General features: G+C 24.8%; 1 protein-coding gene across 1 annotated transcript in view; it reads right to left on the bottom strand.

Annotated features, from left to right (window-relative positions):
• Window positions 1-5427: 5427 nt before the first annotated feature.
• LOC129608403 (probable serine/threonine-protein kinase DDB_G0282963) overlaps window positions 5428-15771 on the bottom strand; it is an 83779-nt gene continuing 73435 nt past the window's right edge. Inside the window, exon 3 of the mRNA XM_055519888.1 lies at window positions 5428-5552. Within this exon, the coding sequence (XP_055375863.1) occupies window positions 5549-5552 (4 nt within the window). The 3' untranslated portion in view covers window positions 5428-5548. The remainder of the gene's footprint in view (window positions 5553-15771) is intronic.

The raw sequence follows: 15771 nt of genomic DNA, 5'->3' as shown, positions 1-15771 counted from the left end.
AAGAACAATTTATTATGACAGTTTATCAATTAGGTCAATTATACACTAATAAGAGATGAATAAACTCTACACCTGATCTATTATATTGTTATAATCGTATGACTGGTCAGTGGGTGTGAAAAAAAGTTAAAATACTATATTATTACTAAAACATTCTTAATTAATTAAAAAAATATTTGACAATGATAAGTTTATATTTAATAATTTCGTCGCCGTAAAATACGATTTCAGCGACATCTTTATTCTTATTTATGAACAAAACTTTCGTTATTTTATCAATTAGTTACATTCCTACAGTCACACTTAAATTTTAATATTTCATACTTAACTGTTCTAACATATTTACAGTAACACTTTAAAATAACTGTAATATAAGAATAATTTTCGATGAAAAAATCTGACCTCTTGCAAAACACAATCAATGTGGGTTTAATTTCAAAAAGAAATTTTTCCTCTGTCAAATATTTTCAAAAACAAATTTTATTATTTGGAATTTGATCTCCATATTTAGATTATATTTACGAGTAATATACGATTAGAATTTAATTTATATGGTAATCGCTTTCTATTACTTTGTGAAACAGAATTATAGAAAAACATAGAATTTCCGTTTAAATTATAAATTTTTGCAAAAAATATAAAAATTTATTTTTTTTAATATTCCAAAGTTTATTGGACTTAAATTTACTATAAATGGGATTTTCTTAATTCTTCGCAAAAAAAAAAACGGAAATTCTATTAAGATTAAATTAAATATATTAAAAAATCGTTTACACCTCAAAATTTTTCACCACACCAGAAAAAAAAAAGTGATGACTGATGACGTTTCATTAAGACAATAAGCATTTAAAAACTTTTTAATTAACCCTTTAATTATGCCCATTAAAATCAACAACCAGAAAACGCCTCTAATACAACAAAAAATTGTATACTTTTCAAAACATCTTCAAATTTGAATTGTAAGGTACACAACAAAAGCTAGGCGGAACGAAATAAAATGAAAAATTTCCACATTAACACAAAAACTATATTTCTTTTTTTTTTTGCAATTTTCTTTTTAGAAAACTTTCACTTCTTTTAAGGAATAGAGCAAATGATTAAATGTTAGAAAAGTACAATGATTTAAGTACCAAGATCTGAAGTGGGAAACAAAACAAAAGTACAAAAAAAAAATTGAAACAATTTGAAGTTCATTTCTATTAAAAACTAATTTTGAAAAATTTACTAAAGAAAAACGTTTACTAAAGAGACGCCTACTCAATTCAATTGAAATTTATAGTCGAATCTTTTATAGAAGTTGCGATTTTCAATATTACGCAATTTTCGCTTTTTGTGTTTGTTATTTTTATTTCTTCTTTTTATTGAATTTTTTGTGTAGTTCATCAATTAAAGTTTTCAAAAAAAAAAAAAAAGAACATATTTAATTGAGGAAATATAAATGAAAACTGAAACTAAATTTGAAATATTTAAAAGGAAAAGAGAAAAAATTTTGAAAAATTTCAATTGGATTAAGTTCTACTGCAAACTCTGGTTCGATTAAATCCATATTTTTCTTAAAAACACGAAGTTCGCAAGATACGACATCTTCTAATACGAAATTTTTCGAGTTACGACATGATATAAATTTGGATTATTTACGACAGAGTTACGACATGATATAAATTTGGATAAAAATTTTTTTTTTTGTTTTTGACAAATTTTATTGTTTTTAACAAATGACAGTGCATTACATCAAACAGGAAAACATCCCCTATTTGTTCTTACAATAGAACAGTCTTTAAATATAAAAGGAGAACCGTCATTCCCAAAATTGGGAAGTTATTGATATTCATATTCGAATTCATTTAAAAATTTGAATTTTTGAAGAGAAACTTGGTCAGTAAGGGTTAAAATTGATATTCATTCTTAAATATGAAATAAAATTATTCTCATGGAATTTTATTATGAATTTATTTATATGCGTGTCCTCCTGCTGTACAACCTTCATTACAGCAAAACACAGAGTAGATTAAATTTAAGTGAAGATAAAGCATGTGTTTATAAAACTAAAAATCATTAGTGCAATTAGTCATATTGGTACATAACTACTAATGATATTTTTATAAATTAATTTATATTTTTTTTCAGCACTTCTGAATTAAAAACTGCTATAAAAAGCACCTGGTTCCCCAATATATAAAGTTTAGAATAAAAGAAATTTTCTTAATTAAATTTCATAATTATAATCTAATTATAAGATTAAAATAAATTTGAAATAGAAAAACAAAAAAAACAGTTTATATTTTCTCATTATGGTGAATAAAAAAAACTATTCCATTGTTCTCGTTTCAATTAACTACAATATAAAGCGCAGAACCATTTATATAATATGGGAATATCATTTGTCTGTATATGTGGTTATATGCAGTTGTATCTAAGTATTCCATTTATTATTATGAACATCTGCTTAAAACGATTTTAAAATTCTAAACTTTCTGCAACAAAAAAACTGAGAATATAATAAGCACATACGTACATATATATGAAAATAATAAAGGTTCATGACTCGCATTTCTATTTATAAATGAATGCATCATCTAAAAAGAGTTACTTTTCAAAGTATTCAAATGATTCAATATTAAATTTATTGAAAAATCTCACTGTGTTGTACTGTGATTTGATGATAGTCGAAAGCTCCTTTTAATCTTCCACGAAATCTCAAACTCATAATTCTTACTATATGAAATGTTTTTGAATTACAATTAAAATACCGGATTTTTCAAATCATATGTAAAGAATCTTATTGAATTTATTCAATGTTGACATGATCCAAGTTATTTTAAAATGAAAAACTTTTAAATTTTCAATATATAAAATTAGATTTCCGGATATTTTCATATATTAATTACAATTTAATAATTTAACAACAATTGATTTATTAAATTTTTTATTTGACTATTAACTATTAATTAAATTATAATTAAAATGAGTTTTTAACCAATTTCCTATACATACTGCAAATTATAGTTCAACACATACGACGGAAATTCACAATTAAATAAAATCATGAAATTAATAAAATTGAAAAAAAAAAAAATAGTTTACGAGAGAAAATTTGTTGCAAACTTAATTTAGCAAATATTACCACAGCGATTGTCATTTATCAAATATCGATCAAATCAGATTTCATAAGTTGCGAAATAAATATCACATCCACGACATCACGTCTCTTACTTAAAGTAGGTAAGTCAATCAACTTAAGTCTGTGCTCATAAGGAGGAAGAAAAATAGGATCCTCACAGGGAAGATAACGAAGCACAAAACGCAAAAAATGCTTCCGAATCGATTCAATTCTATTAATATGAATATTGCGAAAAGACGACTGAGCTTTTGAGGCATGTTTCAAATGGGAACGAACCAGAGACAAATAAAGCGATTTCAAAATATGGGGGTCGTTAAACTCTCTTGACCAGCCCAACATAAAGCTTGCCTGGCCAATCACATAGTTGTAGTGGTTGATGAATAATAGCTTATTATCAAAGCATACTCAAAGGTTCATAATTCAATCAAGCCTACCAAGAATCTGACCCTTTAATGTGTAATCCGATATTATTGACTGTCTCTGCCTGGAATAACACACTAGCGCACACTAACTACTAACGTTGATTTTTAAGTTGTTACTAGTGCATCACCTGTAATCCAGATAACTCTGTAGAGAAACCGCTTCATTTACAGAACGCATCATTTCAAAACGGACGCTACGTCATTAACAGCGATGATGAAGAGCAATGGATCCAAGTGGCTACTGGCAAACTCTAGAACTAGTCACAAACCGATCCTGTATTTCATTTCAGAAAGATAACAGCCAACCCATCTTACAAAATTATTGGAAAATTCTAATAATCTCAATGTCAAAAGAATTACGTCGTGGGGTAAAATGTCGAAGGTATTGCTAAAATCAGTGTAAATCACATCCGTTTGACACCCATCTTCCATATTATTTAAAAAAACAGAGGCAGCTTCCACCAGACCAGATTAGTTCCCGTTGATTTCTTGTTCAGAAAACATATAAGATCTAATGCAGCTACGTATGTAGCGGCCGATATTGTAATTAACTTAATAACTAATCTTTGTAAATTTATTATAAGCATGTAAAATTATGGTAGGAATTAACCAACACTTGTTTAGTACGAATGGTTAATTTACTTCATTATTTCCAACTATTTTTTTAGTAAATAATTAGCCATTGAATTATTCAATTTTTACTTTGGTTTGAAATAAATGAATATATGAAAAAAAAAAAATATCATAACTAGTGGCAACCCTACGAATTCTACTACTTATTCATAATTAAGTATGGTCATCTCATCATAACATCATAATTAGTTATATTAACGTAATTATATGCGACTCTCCCTCTTTCTCTCTTTCCTCATCTTTTATTAGTGCAACTGTCATACATAATCTCTGTTCTGCATATTAATTTTAATCTTTAAAGAAATTTAGATTCAGATTCGCGCAGAGCTTTATTAAACCAAACCAATAGAATTAAATTTCAATTTCTATTAAAAGCGAAACGATTACTTCTCGGTAATCCGAATATTTTCAAAAACGTAAACTCTGTCTGTCGTTTAGATTTTTGATCTGAACTACCTCAATCAATTTAAACTAAAACTAAAAATTAACACACTCTACAAATCTATCCAATTATAATACGTATTATTTATTAAAATATTTTAACAAGTTTATTATGAAAATTTCCTTATATTTAAAAGCTATTAACAGCAGTCATTTCCAGCGAATTTTTTCTTCTCTAATTTCTATATTAATTGATTGAAATGTAATTTTTTCCAAAAAAAAAAATGTTTTGTCATTTAATTTTTCCTCAAGAAATCAATACTAAAATAAGCAAAAAAAAAAAAAATTAACTAATGTTAAAAAAAATCACCTCTTTAATTAACAGCTTGAAATTAAATTTATAGACTACGTCAAGCAGAGACTTAACAAACTTTAGTTGTAATTGCCCGTCTAACAATGATTTTGGGTATCTCTTACTTTTTTTTTTAATTTGCTTTGTTGGGCTTTTGTTATTGGCATATGAGCTTAACTATTTCATATTTGTTTTGTTGTTAATTGATGGCAAAAACGGAAACTAAAATAAAACTTGTGATGCCATTTTAATACTTAAAATGTGATTAATTTTTAAACACTTTAAAAAAATATTTAAACTTTTAATTTAAACACAAGCAAAGTTGTTTATTTCCGAATTTAAAAAAGAGACACACAGTTTTGACTGCTTGAGCAAGATTTAAAGGTGCAAAGGTTTCTTTATTTTGTTAGCGTAGAAATTTTACACAAGTTATATTTAAATTAATAAATAGTTAGACCCAAATTAAATTTATATTTTTATAATTACTTAAATTTCAAATTATTTAAAAGAAATTGACATCAGTTTGTAACCTGGTGTGAACACACATATTTCTTTTTCGAAATTGTTCTTCTTCAAGACAAAACAAAACTTTTGAGATTTCAAATTATTGACGGTATGCCAAAATTGTTTGTAAAAAACTCACCTGAAAATATAAAGAAGAAAAAATATAAGATTAAGAATTGTATAAAAATTTTGTGGAAATTATAACACTAAATACTAGTTTTATACATAAAATATAACCTTTACGCGTTATAGGACTATTTTCCGATTCAATTTCCCAGCGCCATCTACTCGTGAATTTAATATTTACAATTGAAATTTGAAAATTACATGCTATAGAATTAGATATGCAATATTAGGATGAAATTTGCTTGCGCAGAAGCTGATATCAGGCAACATTAAGTTAGGGGTTTGTGAACTTAGTGGTCAGATAAAAATGCAACGCAATATCAAAAATATAATAGACATTCTACCTTTTGGTTGACATTTTATAGTTTGATGATTATGACATTTGCTTTGACATTATGTCAAAAATTAATAATAACTTAGTGCACGAAGCCTTAACGCGTTTCTAGGTTTCAAAATTTTACTTTGAAATCAATAAATTTTCTCAGTGTTTTAATTTATTATTTTTTTTTTTTTACAAAATTAAATGACTATAAATATAATTTTTACTAACTAGTATAAAAATAACAATAATTAAATAACTTGATAAACTGTTTTTTTGTTTTCCTGTACCAAGTATACCATAAATATATAGATACAAGTGTTTAGATAAAATTTTGTATGCTTCACGTTTTTTCTTAATAATTTAAAAATAAAAATAAAAAATTAATGAATTTATATACATATACATTTTCCAGACCTCTGAGTTTTTGAACAACAATCCAAAGAGATAAAAACGCAAAAACATGAATATTACTGAGAAATGAGCAGAGCAGAATAAATAAAAAACAATAAACCAATTTAACACACAAGTTATTTTAACTAAGAAAAAATCTTAATATAAGTACAAATTTCCATTTATGGCACCTATCTTTTATCAAGAATACATAAACAACTAGCACAATACAATCAGTCAGCCTGTCACTTCTTTCCCCTTCCAGAATTAATTATGGCAAACGTACAAACATCAAGTTTGAAGTAAATGTTACAACTTAAGTAGAAGCAAATTAAATAATAGTCGCTTCTATAAAAATTTGCAGTATACAAGATAAATTATAAAAATTTTTGACAATTCTAAGTTATCAGTCGAAATTCAGAACTCTTAAATGCTTAAGTACTCTAAACGACATCGTAAATTCATTTAGTTTCTGAAAAATTCGAATAATACGTTAGAGAACGCAATCATGGACACAAGTATGGAGTGTTGCCGTTATGAAATATTTTGTTTGAAATTATGGATTAAACAATCAAATAATTTAACAATAAACGGACCATTGCGCAGTTTGTTATTGTGTTGTCATGATAATGTCAAGTATACACTATAACGAGTTTAACATACAAACATGACAATACTTAAGGTAATACAAATTTTATTACAAATTTTATTAAATTTGACTTATATGTTTTAATTTGAAATTTTCGGAGTGTTGTCATTATTTATTCGGAAAAAGATTTTTTTATATTCGGAATTTATATTTTAATTCGGAATTTTATTTTTTTAAGTTTGTTATAAACTGAAACACAAATTCTTTGTTTCAAACACTTAAAGAGGAAGTAATAAAATAAGACACTATTTTCCTTAATTTTAAATTTTATATTCCACCATTCTAAGATTTTTCACTCTTATAACAATGATACAAAAATGGCAAATAATTATTGAGTCAAAAATGGAATAAATAAAAATACTTAATAAACAAAATAACAAATATAAAATAAAATTTATTGTTTTGATTGTATTTTTTTTTAAATCAGTAAAAATTCTACTTAGTAACTAGACTAGCCTAAAATTTTATTATTAACCCGATTTGGAACATGTATTCATTGTAAAAATGGCAAAATGCACACAGTGTTCGACCCAAATTATGTATAATAAGTAAAAATAGTATTTAGATATCAACAGTAATACTCGTACATTGTTTTATCATAATACATATATGGGATCCATATGGTAAAGATATGCAAGACACATCCATATATGTATACTACATATATTACACTTACAATATACGATAATAAAATTACTGTTTACGCTCATATTTTATCAAATTGTCTGTATTATGCTCATATTGTGTACAGACATAAAAATGAGGTGCACAGTGCGGTATATATACGAGTACATATATGCATATACTTAGTTACAAATATCTTTTGCAAGGTAAGTAACCGTGATATTCGATTGTTTGGAACATTTTTTTTTTATTTGTACAAATTATTCAAAATTTTTAAGGTATTGTAAACTCATCACTCTATTTGTAACAGTAAAACCATTAAGTCATAATATTATGCATGACAACAATGTGAATATGATTTATGAGAGAAAATTGCACTCGTGTGAGAGAGAAATGTTACGTCATTGTTTTTGGGTTTGTTAAAATTATGTTTATCATGTTTGAATTTGACATCACATTGACTTGATGACAGCTGCAAAATGTAATTATGGAAACAAACCAGGTGAGGTGGCGCCAACTTCTCTACTACGTCATTTTCATTTTAACAAATACTCATCACGCAAGGCTATAAAATATTTTGACAATCACTGCCTAAAATTATTTCTAACTTATAATTTACATGACCAACTTTATACTTCCTCATTTTTTATTTTGGATCGTATAATGCAATATGATTTACTTTTGTGGTACATCAAGCATATCAGACGTAAATTTTACCCATACCATCTACGTATATGCATATATATAAACAAACACATTTATTTTACAATAGACATAAAATATATCCATTAAGTTTTACAAATGTATACATGAATGTGCTCTTAGTTCGTTTATATATGAGAATGCAATATCTGTGAAGAGAATATTCAATTATTTTTGAAATTTTTGCGGCAGATCTAATTAATAATAACAATATGCAAGGTGCATGTCTATATATATATATATATATATATATATATATATATATATATATATATATATTTTCAATACAATAACAATAATATTAGCAAAAAGGTGAAAATTTATATTATCTATATTTTGAAGAACAATTGAATTGAGTTGTAAATATACACACATGTACACATTTGTATAGGTAAATAAATTTAGCATAAAAATTTATTATTTCACCATAGCTAAAATTTTATGCACATTGTTAAAAAGAATACTGTTACGTCACGGTATTCTAATATGGGCAGAAACAATATAAAAATAAAGGAATCATTTTTATCTTAATTTTGATTTGATATAGATTACACAAAGAGAATGATATACGATAGAGAGCGAGAGACAGAGAGAGAGAAGTTGAAGAATTTTTTCCCCAACGTGAGCTCTAAAAAATAGTGGTCTTGAAAGCAAATTTTGCCTATTGTTATTAAACAGCTTCAAATTTTAAATTGATTGTTCAAAAATTCGGTCATCATTTCCCTCAAATTTGCCGAAAAGTGAGCGGATTTTATTAATTAAAAAGTTTTTTTTAGGTTTATTACTTTGTTGTTCTAGATTTCACCACTAATTTAATTTGATTTTATTTCACATAGCTTATGTTACAGTATGCCAACTAAAAACTGCCAAATATAGTTGTTAGCAAAGTTTTAAATAAAGACATATAATAGGTTTTTAATTGGGATAGGCTCACAGCATGAGGTCCCAAGAACGAAATTATATTATTTATCTTTTAAGGAATAGGTGAACATAAATTTTATTAATTGAATATCTAATAATTCTTATACTCGTAAAATTTGTTATTTACGAAATAGAAACAATTTCGGTTTTAAATGAAAAAATTTTTGAACACCATTTTTTTTAAAAAAATTTTTTTTGATTTCCAAAAAGTCATTGTTTTCCGTCATTAGCAATATAATAAAAAAAATGTGTTATGAATTTTTCAGGTTAGAAAATTTTTTGATTAAAATATTAAGTGCATTCATAATGAAGACAATGAAATCGGAAAAATCAAATAGAAAAATAAAATTATTTATTATTTCTATTAAATAAGGCATACAATAAAAGTAAGTATAGGAAAATTTTTAATTTAGTTTATAACAAAAAAAAAACTAAACGCATCTTGATGATTTTCTCTATGTGATTTCCTCAATAAATTTTTAATCACGAATTAGATTTTTGCACAGCAGTTGTATTAATTGGATACCGTAATGTGTAATTTTCCCGATTCTTTTTACATTTTCATGCAATTTTTATTGTAATACAAAATTTTTCGTAAATACAAAAAATTTCTGTTTAAAAATTTGTAAGGCTGTAATAAGCATATATTTAAGTTGTGTTAATAAATTAAGATTTTTGATCGTACATTTAAGAACAAATTCGGTCTAAAACCGCATTATCATTTTATTTGTACTTTTCTTTATTGAGAATAGTATACATAATAATTAATAAAATTTCCTGCTCGAAATATTTGGTTATACTCAATGTTGTGATATTTAGATTTTAGAATTTCCCACAAATTATGATTTTCCCATAAAACGATTAAAAAATTCCCACAAATATTCTCACATTTTCGAAAAGTGTCTCTTGACTTTTCAAATAAAATTCGACAATGACAATAAATGGCATGTCACACATCATAAGGTTCACAATCATAAATTTTGTTTTGTGGTTCGATTGATTCCAAAAATTCGATATCTTGTTCAGTTAATTCCAGAAAATCCAAAAATCGATATTTCGTGTGAATGACGAAATTATTGTTATTTATAAAAATTCCCAAATATTTTTATTAAATTTCCTCATTCCATTTTTTCAATTCGTTCAAATTCTCATAAATAATATGAGAGAGCCAAATACCTCAATATCGCAACATTGTATATTTTCCTAAAATTCTCTCAATTCATCAAATTATTTCCCAAAAATTCTCTCATAATATTGTGAAACTGTTAATGTCATTCTATTAATATTAAATTATTTATATTATTATCATGAGATATTTTATATATACTCGTATAAATTTAATTATTTTAGAAAATATCGAGAGATTAAAACTGGGTTATTATAATAATGCGTTATACTCGTAATGTAAAATCAGTAATAATTTATAATAAATTAACAAATATACATAAGTAATAATGATTTTATAGGTTAATTGAAGAAAACAAATTGATATTGGGAAATTTTTTATATATTATTTTATTCTTACTTTGTATGATTTTTAATATTTCAAATTACTGTTTTAGTATCTAAGTATATACAAGAAAATATATGTGATTCGATCTCATCAAATTATCAGTGGAATACTTATGTAGGTTAGGAACTTAACAGACTTACATGCAATAACATATTAACTGGAATTCTTAATTAATATACATTTGGGAAATTTTCTAAAAATCATAATATTCACACACATTAAACACAAAGGTGATATTAATTGATTTTCATTAAGTGCATTTTATACACTGAAAGAAATTTTATATTTATTGAAGTATAATTGATTGTGGTGTAAAAAAATAAAAGAATTAAGTAAGATTTTTAATTTTTGGAAAAAACCGTGTTTTTGATTTCTAAGTAAATTTACATTTTAGGTTTTACGGAAAATGCCACAGTAATTTCGTTAAATGAAGAGATTCATAAAAAATTGCTAAATTTTAAAAATTGCGGCGAATGTGGCCGCGCGAATAGCAATAATTTTTTAAAGACTTAAAAAAATCAAACTAGCATAAAAAAAGGTTTCAAACAGTGATTTTTCAAAACACAATATAAAAATGTGAAAATTAATGTGAATTTATCGTACCATCGTACTATTCACTAGAAATAGTAGTCGGTTACATCATAACCATCACAATCATCGCAGTGTTTTGAAAAACGTGAGGTAATTAAAAAAATTTTAAAAAATTGCAAAAAATCAACAAAATCTACTGAAATGTTGAATTTCTATAGAATACTGAACTAAACTGAAGCTTTTTGCTATTTTGTTTTGTACAGCATCTTTAACTAATTATTTTCTAGATTTAAACACTTGAACACTTTAAGATTTAATTTTTTTTGTCTTTTATTATTTTACCTCTATATCTGTAAAAATGATTAATGTAAAAATTTCAAATTATAGTCATTTTTAACGATTTTTTTAAATATCTTAATAATTAAGTGACAATTATTGAGTGTTTTGGATGTAAATTAAATTAATAACCATAAATCACATCATAAAAACAAAATGTTAAAAGAGCAAAACAACAAATAATTTAATAAAAATAATATTTCTAATTTATCATATGACTACAATAATTTTTTATTTACTAATCCTCATTATACGATTTTAGTGAATTGAAAATTTCCAACAAAAATTAATTGAAGGGTTCCAACTTATAAGAGTTCTGGTTTTTAAATCGCCTTACAACAGCCTTTTAACTTTATTGTTTTTACTTCTATGTTGTAACGTATTGCGTTTGCATTAAGTATCGAACGAATTTTGAAATTTAAATTGTCAAAATCATATTTTTTGACATATTCGTTGCTATCGTTTAATAATTTGTGTTACATTCTGAAATTTATATATTAAAAGAAAGCAAAAGCGAACAATATTTTCGAGTTGATTCTCTTTTTTAAAAACATTTGCTAAACAATATCAAAAAGAATAGTTTTTCAAAATTTCTCAATAAATTTTGTCAAAATGTTAGCGCCAATGTAATTTTTAAAATATGAAAATCTCCTTATAAAATTTTATTCTATGACTCTTTATGACTCTTTTCTTTAAAACTTAACTTTTACGTAAAATAAATAAAGTATGTACTTGTGCACTGAATAGGTTAAATAAAAAAATACTTAAACGAAACAAGATTCAAAAACTTTTTTAATAAAACGCATACTTTTACTTTTATTTTTTTAGATAAAGTTGAGACAAACTGATTTCACTTTTCATATACTCAAATCTTTGACTATGTTATAAAAAATATTTAAATTCAAAATAAAATTTAGTATTCATTCATTTAAAGTTTTTAAAATTCAATCAAATGAACAGTAAAAGTTTTTTCATTCTTCAGATTCCGGGTATGATGAAGTTTAGTGTTCTTTTAAAATAAACAAACAAATTAGTAACTCTTTTGACTCTTCATAACAATTTACAAGAATTTTTGTATACAATAAAATAAGTTTTATAAGAATTAAAAAGTTTCCTGATATTTATTTATTTATTTATTTATTTTTTTAATTTACTTTTAATTTTGATATTGAATTCAACAACTCAATTTATGAATTAATAAAGTCAGTTTTTTTATGCAGTGAATTTGTTTTCGACTCCACAGTTCTTTTATAATTCATAAATCCATTTTTAGATCTAAGTGGATGCGGTATGCGGTAATGTAATGTCAAAAAGTAAAAATTATTTTCATGTATTTGAAAATTAATGCGATTGCTGCACATTATTGCACAGGAAGCGCGTCAATTTAGAATTTCCAATTCTAAGTGTGAGTTGAGTTGAAACTATGAAATTAATTTCATTATTTTTGAGGTTTAATGCAAAATATTTCAGATTTTTATAGCAACAAAATGCACCTAGCATCGCGGCATTATTTGTGTATGCCGCACTCACAATGCGTTTACTTTTATTTACAATGAACGCACCGCACTGTTCATTTATCTTTGACGCATAATTATAGAAAAATGAGAGCTGTGTATATTTTTAATTCTTTTTCAGCATAATGTGTGTATGTATGTATTTAATTTATAACTCCCTTAATTTTTCATAATAAAAAGAAGAGAAACGAGAAAAAAATTATTTTTTGTTTCACCTAATTTTAGATTTTTTTTCGTTTCTAGTGTGCATTTTAAAAAAAATATGTTTTTTTTATCATTTATTTTCGAGTATAAAATTCAATAATTTTTTTTTTTTTTTAAGAATTTATTATAACTAAAGGCTATTTTAAATTTTCAAATTCAATAAAAATAAATTTTACTAATTTTATTTTGTATAAAAATGAGGCAAAATAGGGCAAAAATTACTTTATATAAAAAAAAAATAAATTCATTTTTAAAAATAATTTATTGTGTGCTTTTAAAAAACAAAATGTATTTATTTTCTTCTTTCTTTCTTTTTTTTCTCTGAATTGAGGAAGAGATCAATTTGATGGTTATTCAATATGGTTTAATTTTGTTATACCATATAACATTTGTAATTTACTATTTGATTGGACTAACTTATACAAGAGATAAATATACATTGGAGGAGTTTACACAGGCAGTGTTAATTATAAATCAAAATTAAATGTCTGACATTTATGTGATTTAAAGTGAAGAGCCAACGAACATTGAGCACAATTTTTCAAGAAAACAAATTTCTGTTACTACAATTTAATCATCTTTGAATCTTTCTGTTTTGTCTTATACGATAATATTGTGTTATATAAGGCAGTGTTTACACATTATAAATATTGTTCTTAAATTAATTTTAGTCTTAAAATTTCTTTGCGTTAAAACAAATGCAATTCTTAATGAAATTCTTAATGACAGCAAAATTAAGTCATAAGATAAATGGCAAATTACAACAAAACTAAAAATTTTAAAAAACTTTTATAAATATTTTGACAATTAAAAATCAATATTATTGCTGACAAATCATGACACAAAAAAAAATTTCAAAACCATTAGAAAATCAATAAAAATTTCAACAAAAAAAAACTTAATCCCAGTAAAAAAGAATCAAAACAAATTTCAAACAGAAAGAAAAAAACACCAACGATCAATAAAAAATCATTTGTTCTTCTGTTTTTTAATTACCAAAGCAAAAAAAGCTAATAAAATTAAAAAGCACAAAAAAAAATTTTTTTTTGTTGTAATTCAAAAGAATCTGAAAAAAATATTACGAAAGATGTGACAATCTCGTAAAAAAAGAACGCAAAAATAGCAACAACTAAAATAAAAAACAAAATATAAACTTCAAAACTGATAATAACACACGTTTGTTTTTAATTCTGTGCGATTAACTCTGACACACAAGTCCAATAACAATACCACATTGCAATAATAACAAGACTACAAACTATAAATAAATTTCCTTATACACATCACACCGCCATATACACCAAAAGTTTAATATCAATTTTCCAAATAAAAACTTCATAACACAAACACTATCATAAACAATATTCATAACATTTCCCGCCACTTTATTTTGTAAATGTTCAAAAATTTATAATAGAAACATAAAATTTTACGGCGAATATTATATAGCACATGCTTTTGTATATTTGTGTTAAGAAACATCGTGTACTTATACTTCTTAATGTAGTCGGAGCGAATTCAAACTTTAATAATATTCCCCGTTTATTTTATTGTGGTGTGTGATCTTACTGAAGTTTAAGAGCTCAACAGAGTAGCAAGTTGTTTATGAATTTACATTTTAATTTTATTTATTTCTGAAATTAGGGACATTGGGGTTTGAATTCTACTTACAACATATTATTGTTGAAAAAATGTTAAATAATATGTATGTGTTTAGTTAAGTTTACAAGCAAAGCATATGTGCACATGTTAATTGCCATAAGCATACATCATATTGTGTAGTTTGCTGCATTTCACAAGAAAAATATTACGTGAAATGGAATGATATTCATTGAACCACAAATAGTATCGCTACAATAAAACTGCAACAATAATAACATCGATGATTTTCTCCTTAAATGAATCTATTTCTCATATAATAATAGCAGTGTCGCTTGCGTCATTACTCTTTATTAATTAACATTGTTGATTTTTAATTTTTTTTGTTTTTACGTTTTTAACATATAAACTGTAAAGTTTGTTTGTTTTCTCAGAAACTTTATACAAGTATGTAAGACTCGTAAGCAAATGAATGTAATTAATGAGAATACTATGAACACGTACAAACATAAATATTGAATTTTAATCATTAAAGCTACAATATTATAAAGTTTTGAATATTTTTATAGAACTACAAAAATGTTAATTTACATACGTGTATTGTTTTTTCGGGTTAAATTTTACGCATTTAGATTGATCGTAAATTTGCTGTTTTTATTCAAGTGATATATGCAGCGCCGGTTACCATTTTTGGAAAGTTGCAAAGTAAACAAAATTTGAAATTGAAATACTCGTATGTATGTCACACATTGTACGTGTTGTAATTGTCTCAATATTAATTAAGAACAAGTACATTTTATGCAGACAATTGGTTCCGTCAGTGATATCGTATTTAAGTTATTAATTTAGTTTTTTTTTTTTTTGACAAAATTGTAGTTTATCTTAGTTTAAAGCCTTATTGTTTTTCTATTTCTGTTTTGATGTATG

This window comes from Condylostylus longicornis, unplaced genomic scaffold (assembly GCF_029603195.1).
Source record: "Condylostylus longicornis isolate FDR11 unplaced genomic scaffold, ASM2960319v2 ptg000031l, whole genome shotgun sequence".
Classification (NCBI taxonomy): domain Eukaryota; kingdom Metazoa; phylum Arthropoda; class Insecta; order Diptera; family Dolichopodidae; genus Condylostylus; species Condylostylus longicornis.
The sequence above is the reverse complement of the archived record's forward strand: the minus strand, read 5'-3'. Positions and strand labels throughout refer to the sequence as shown.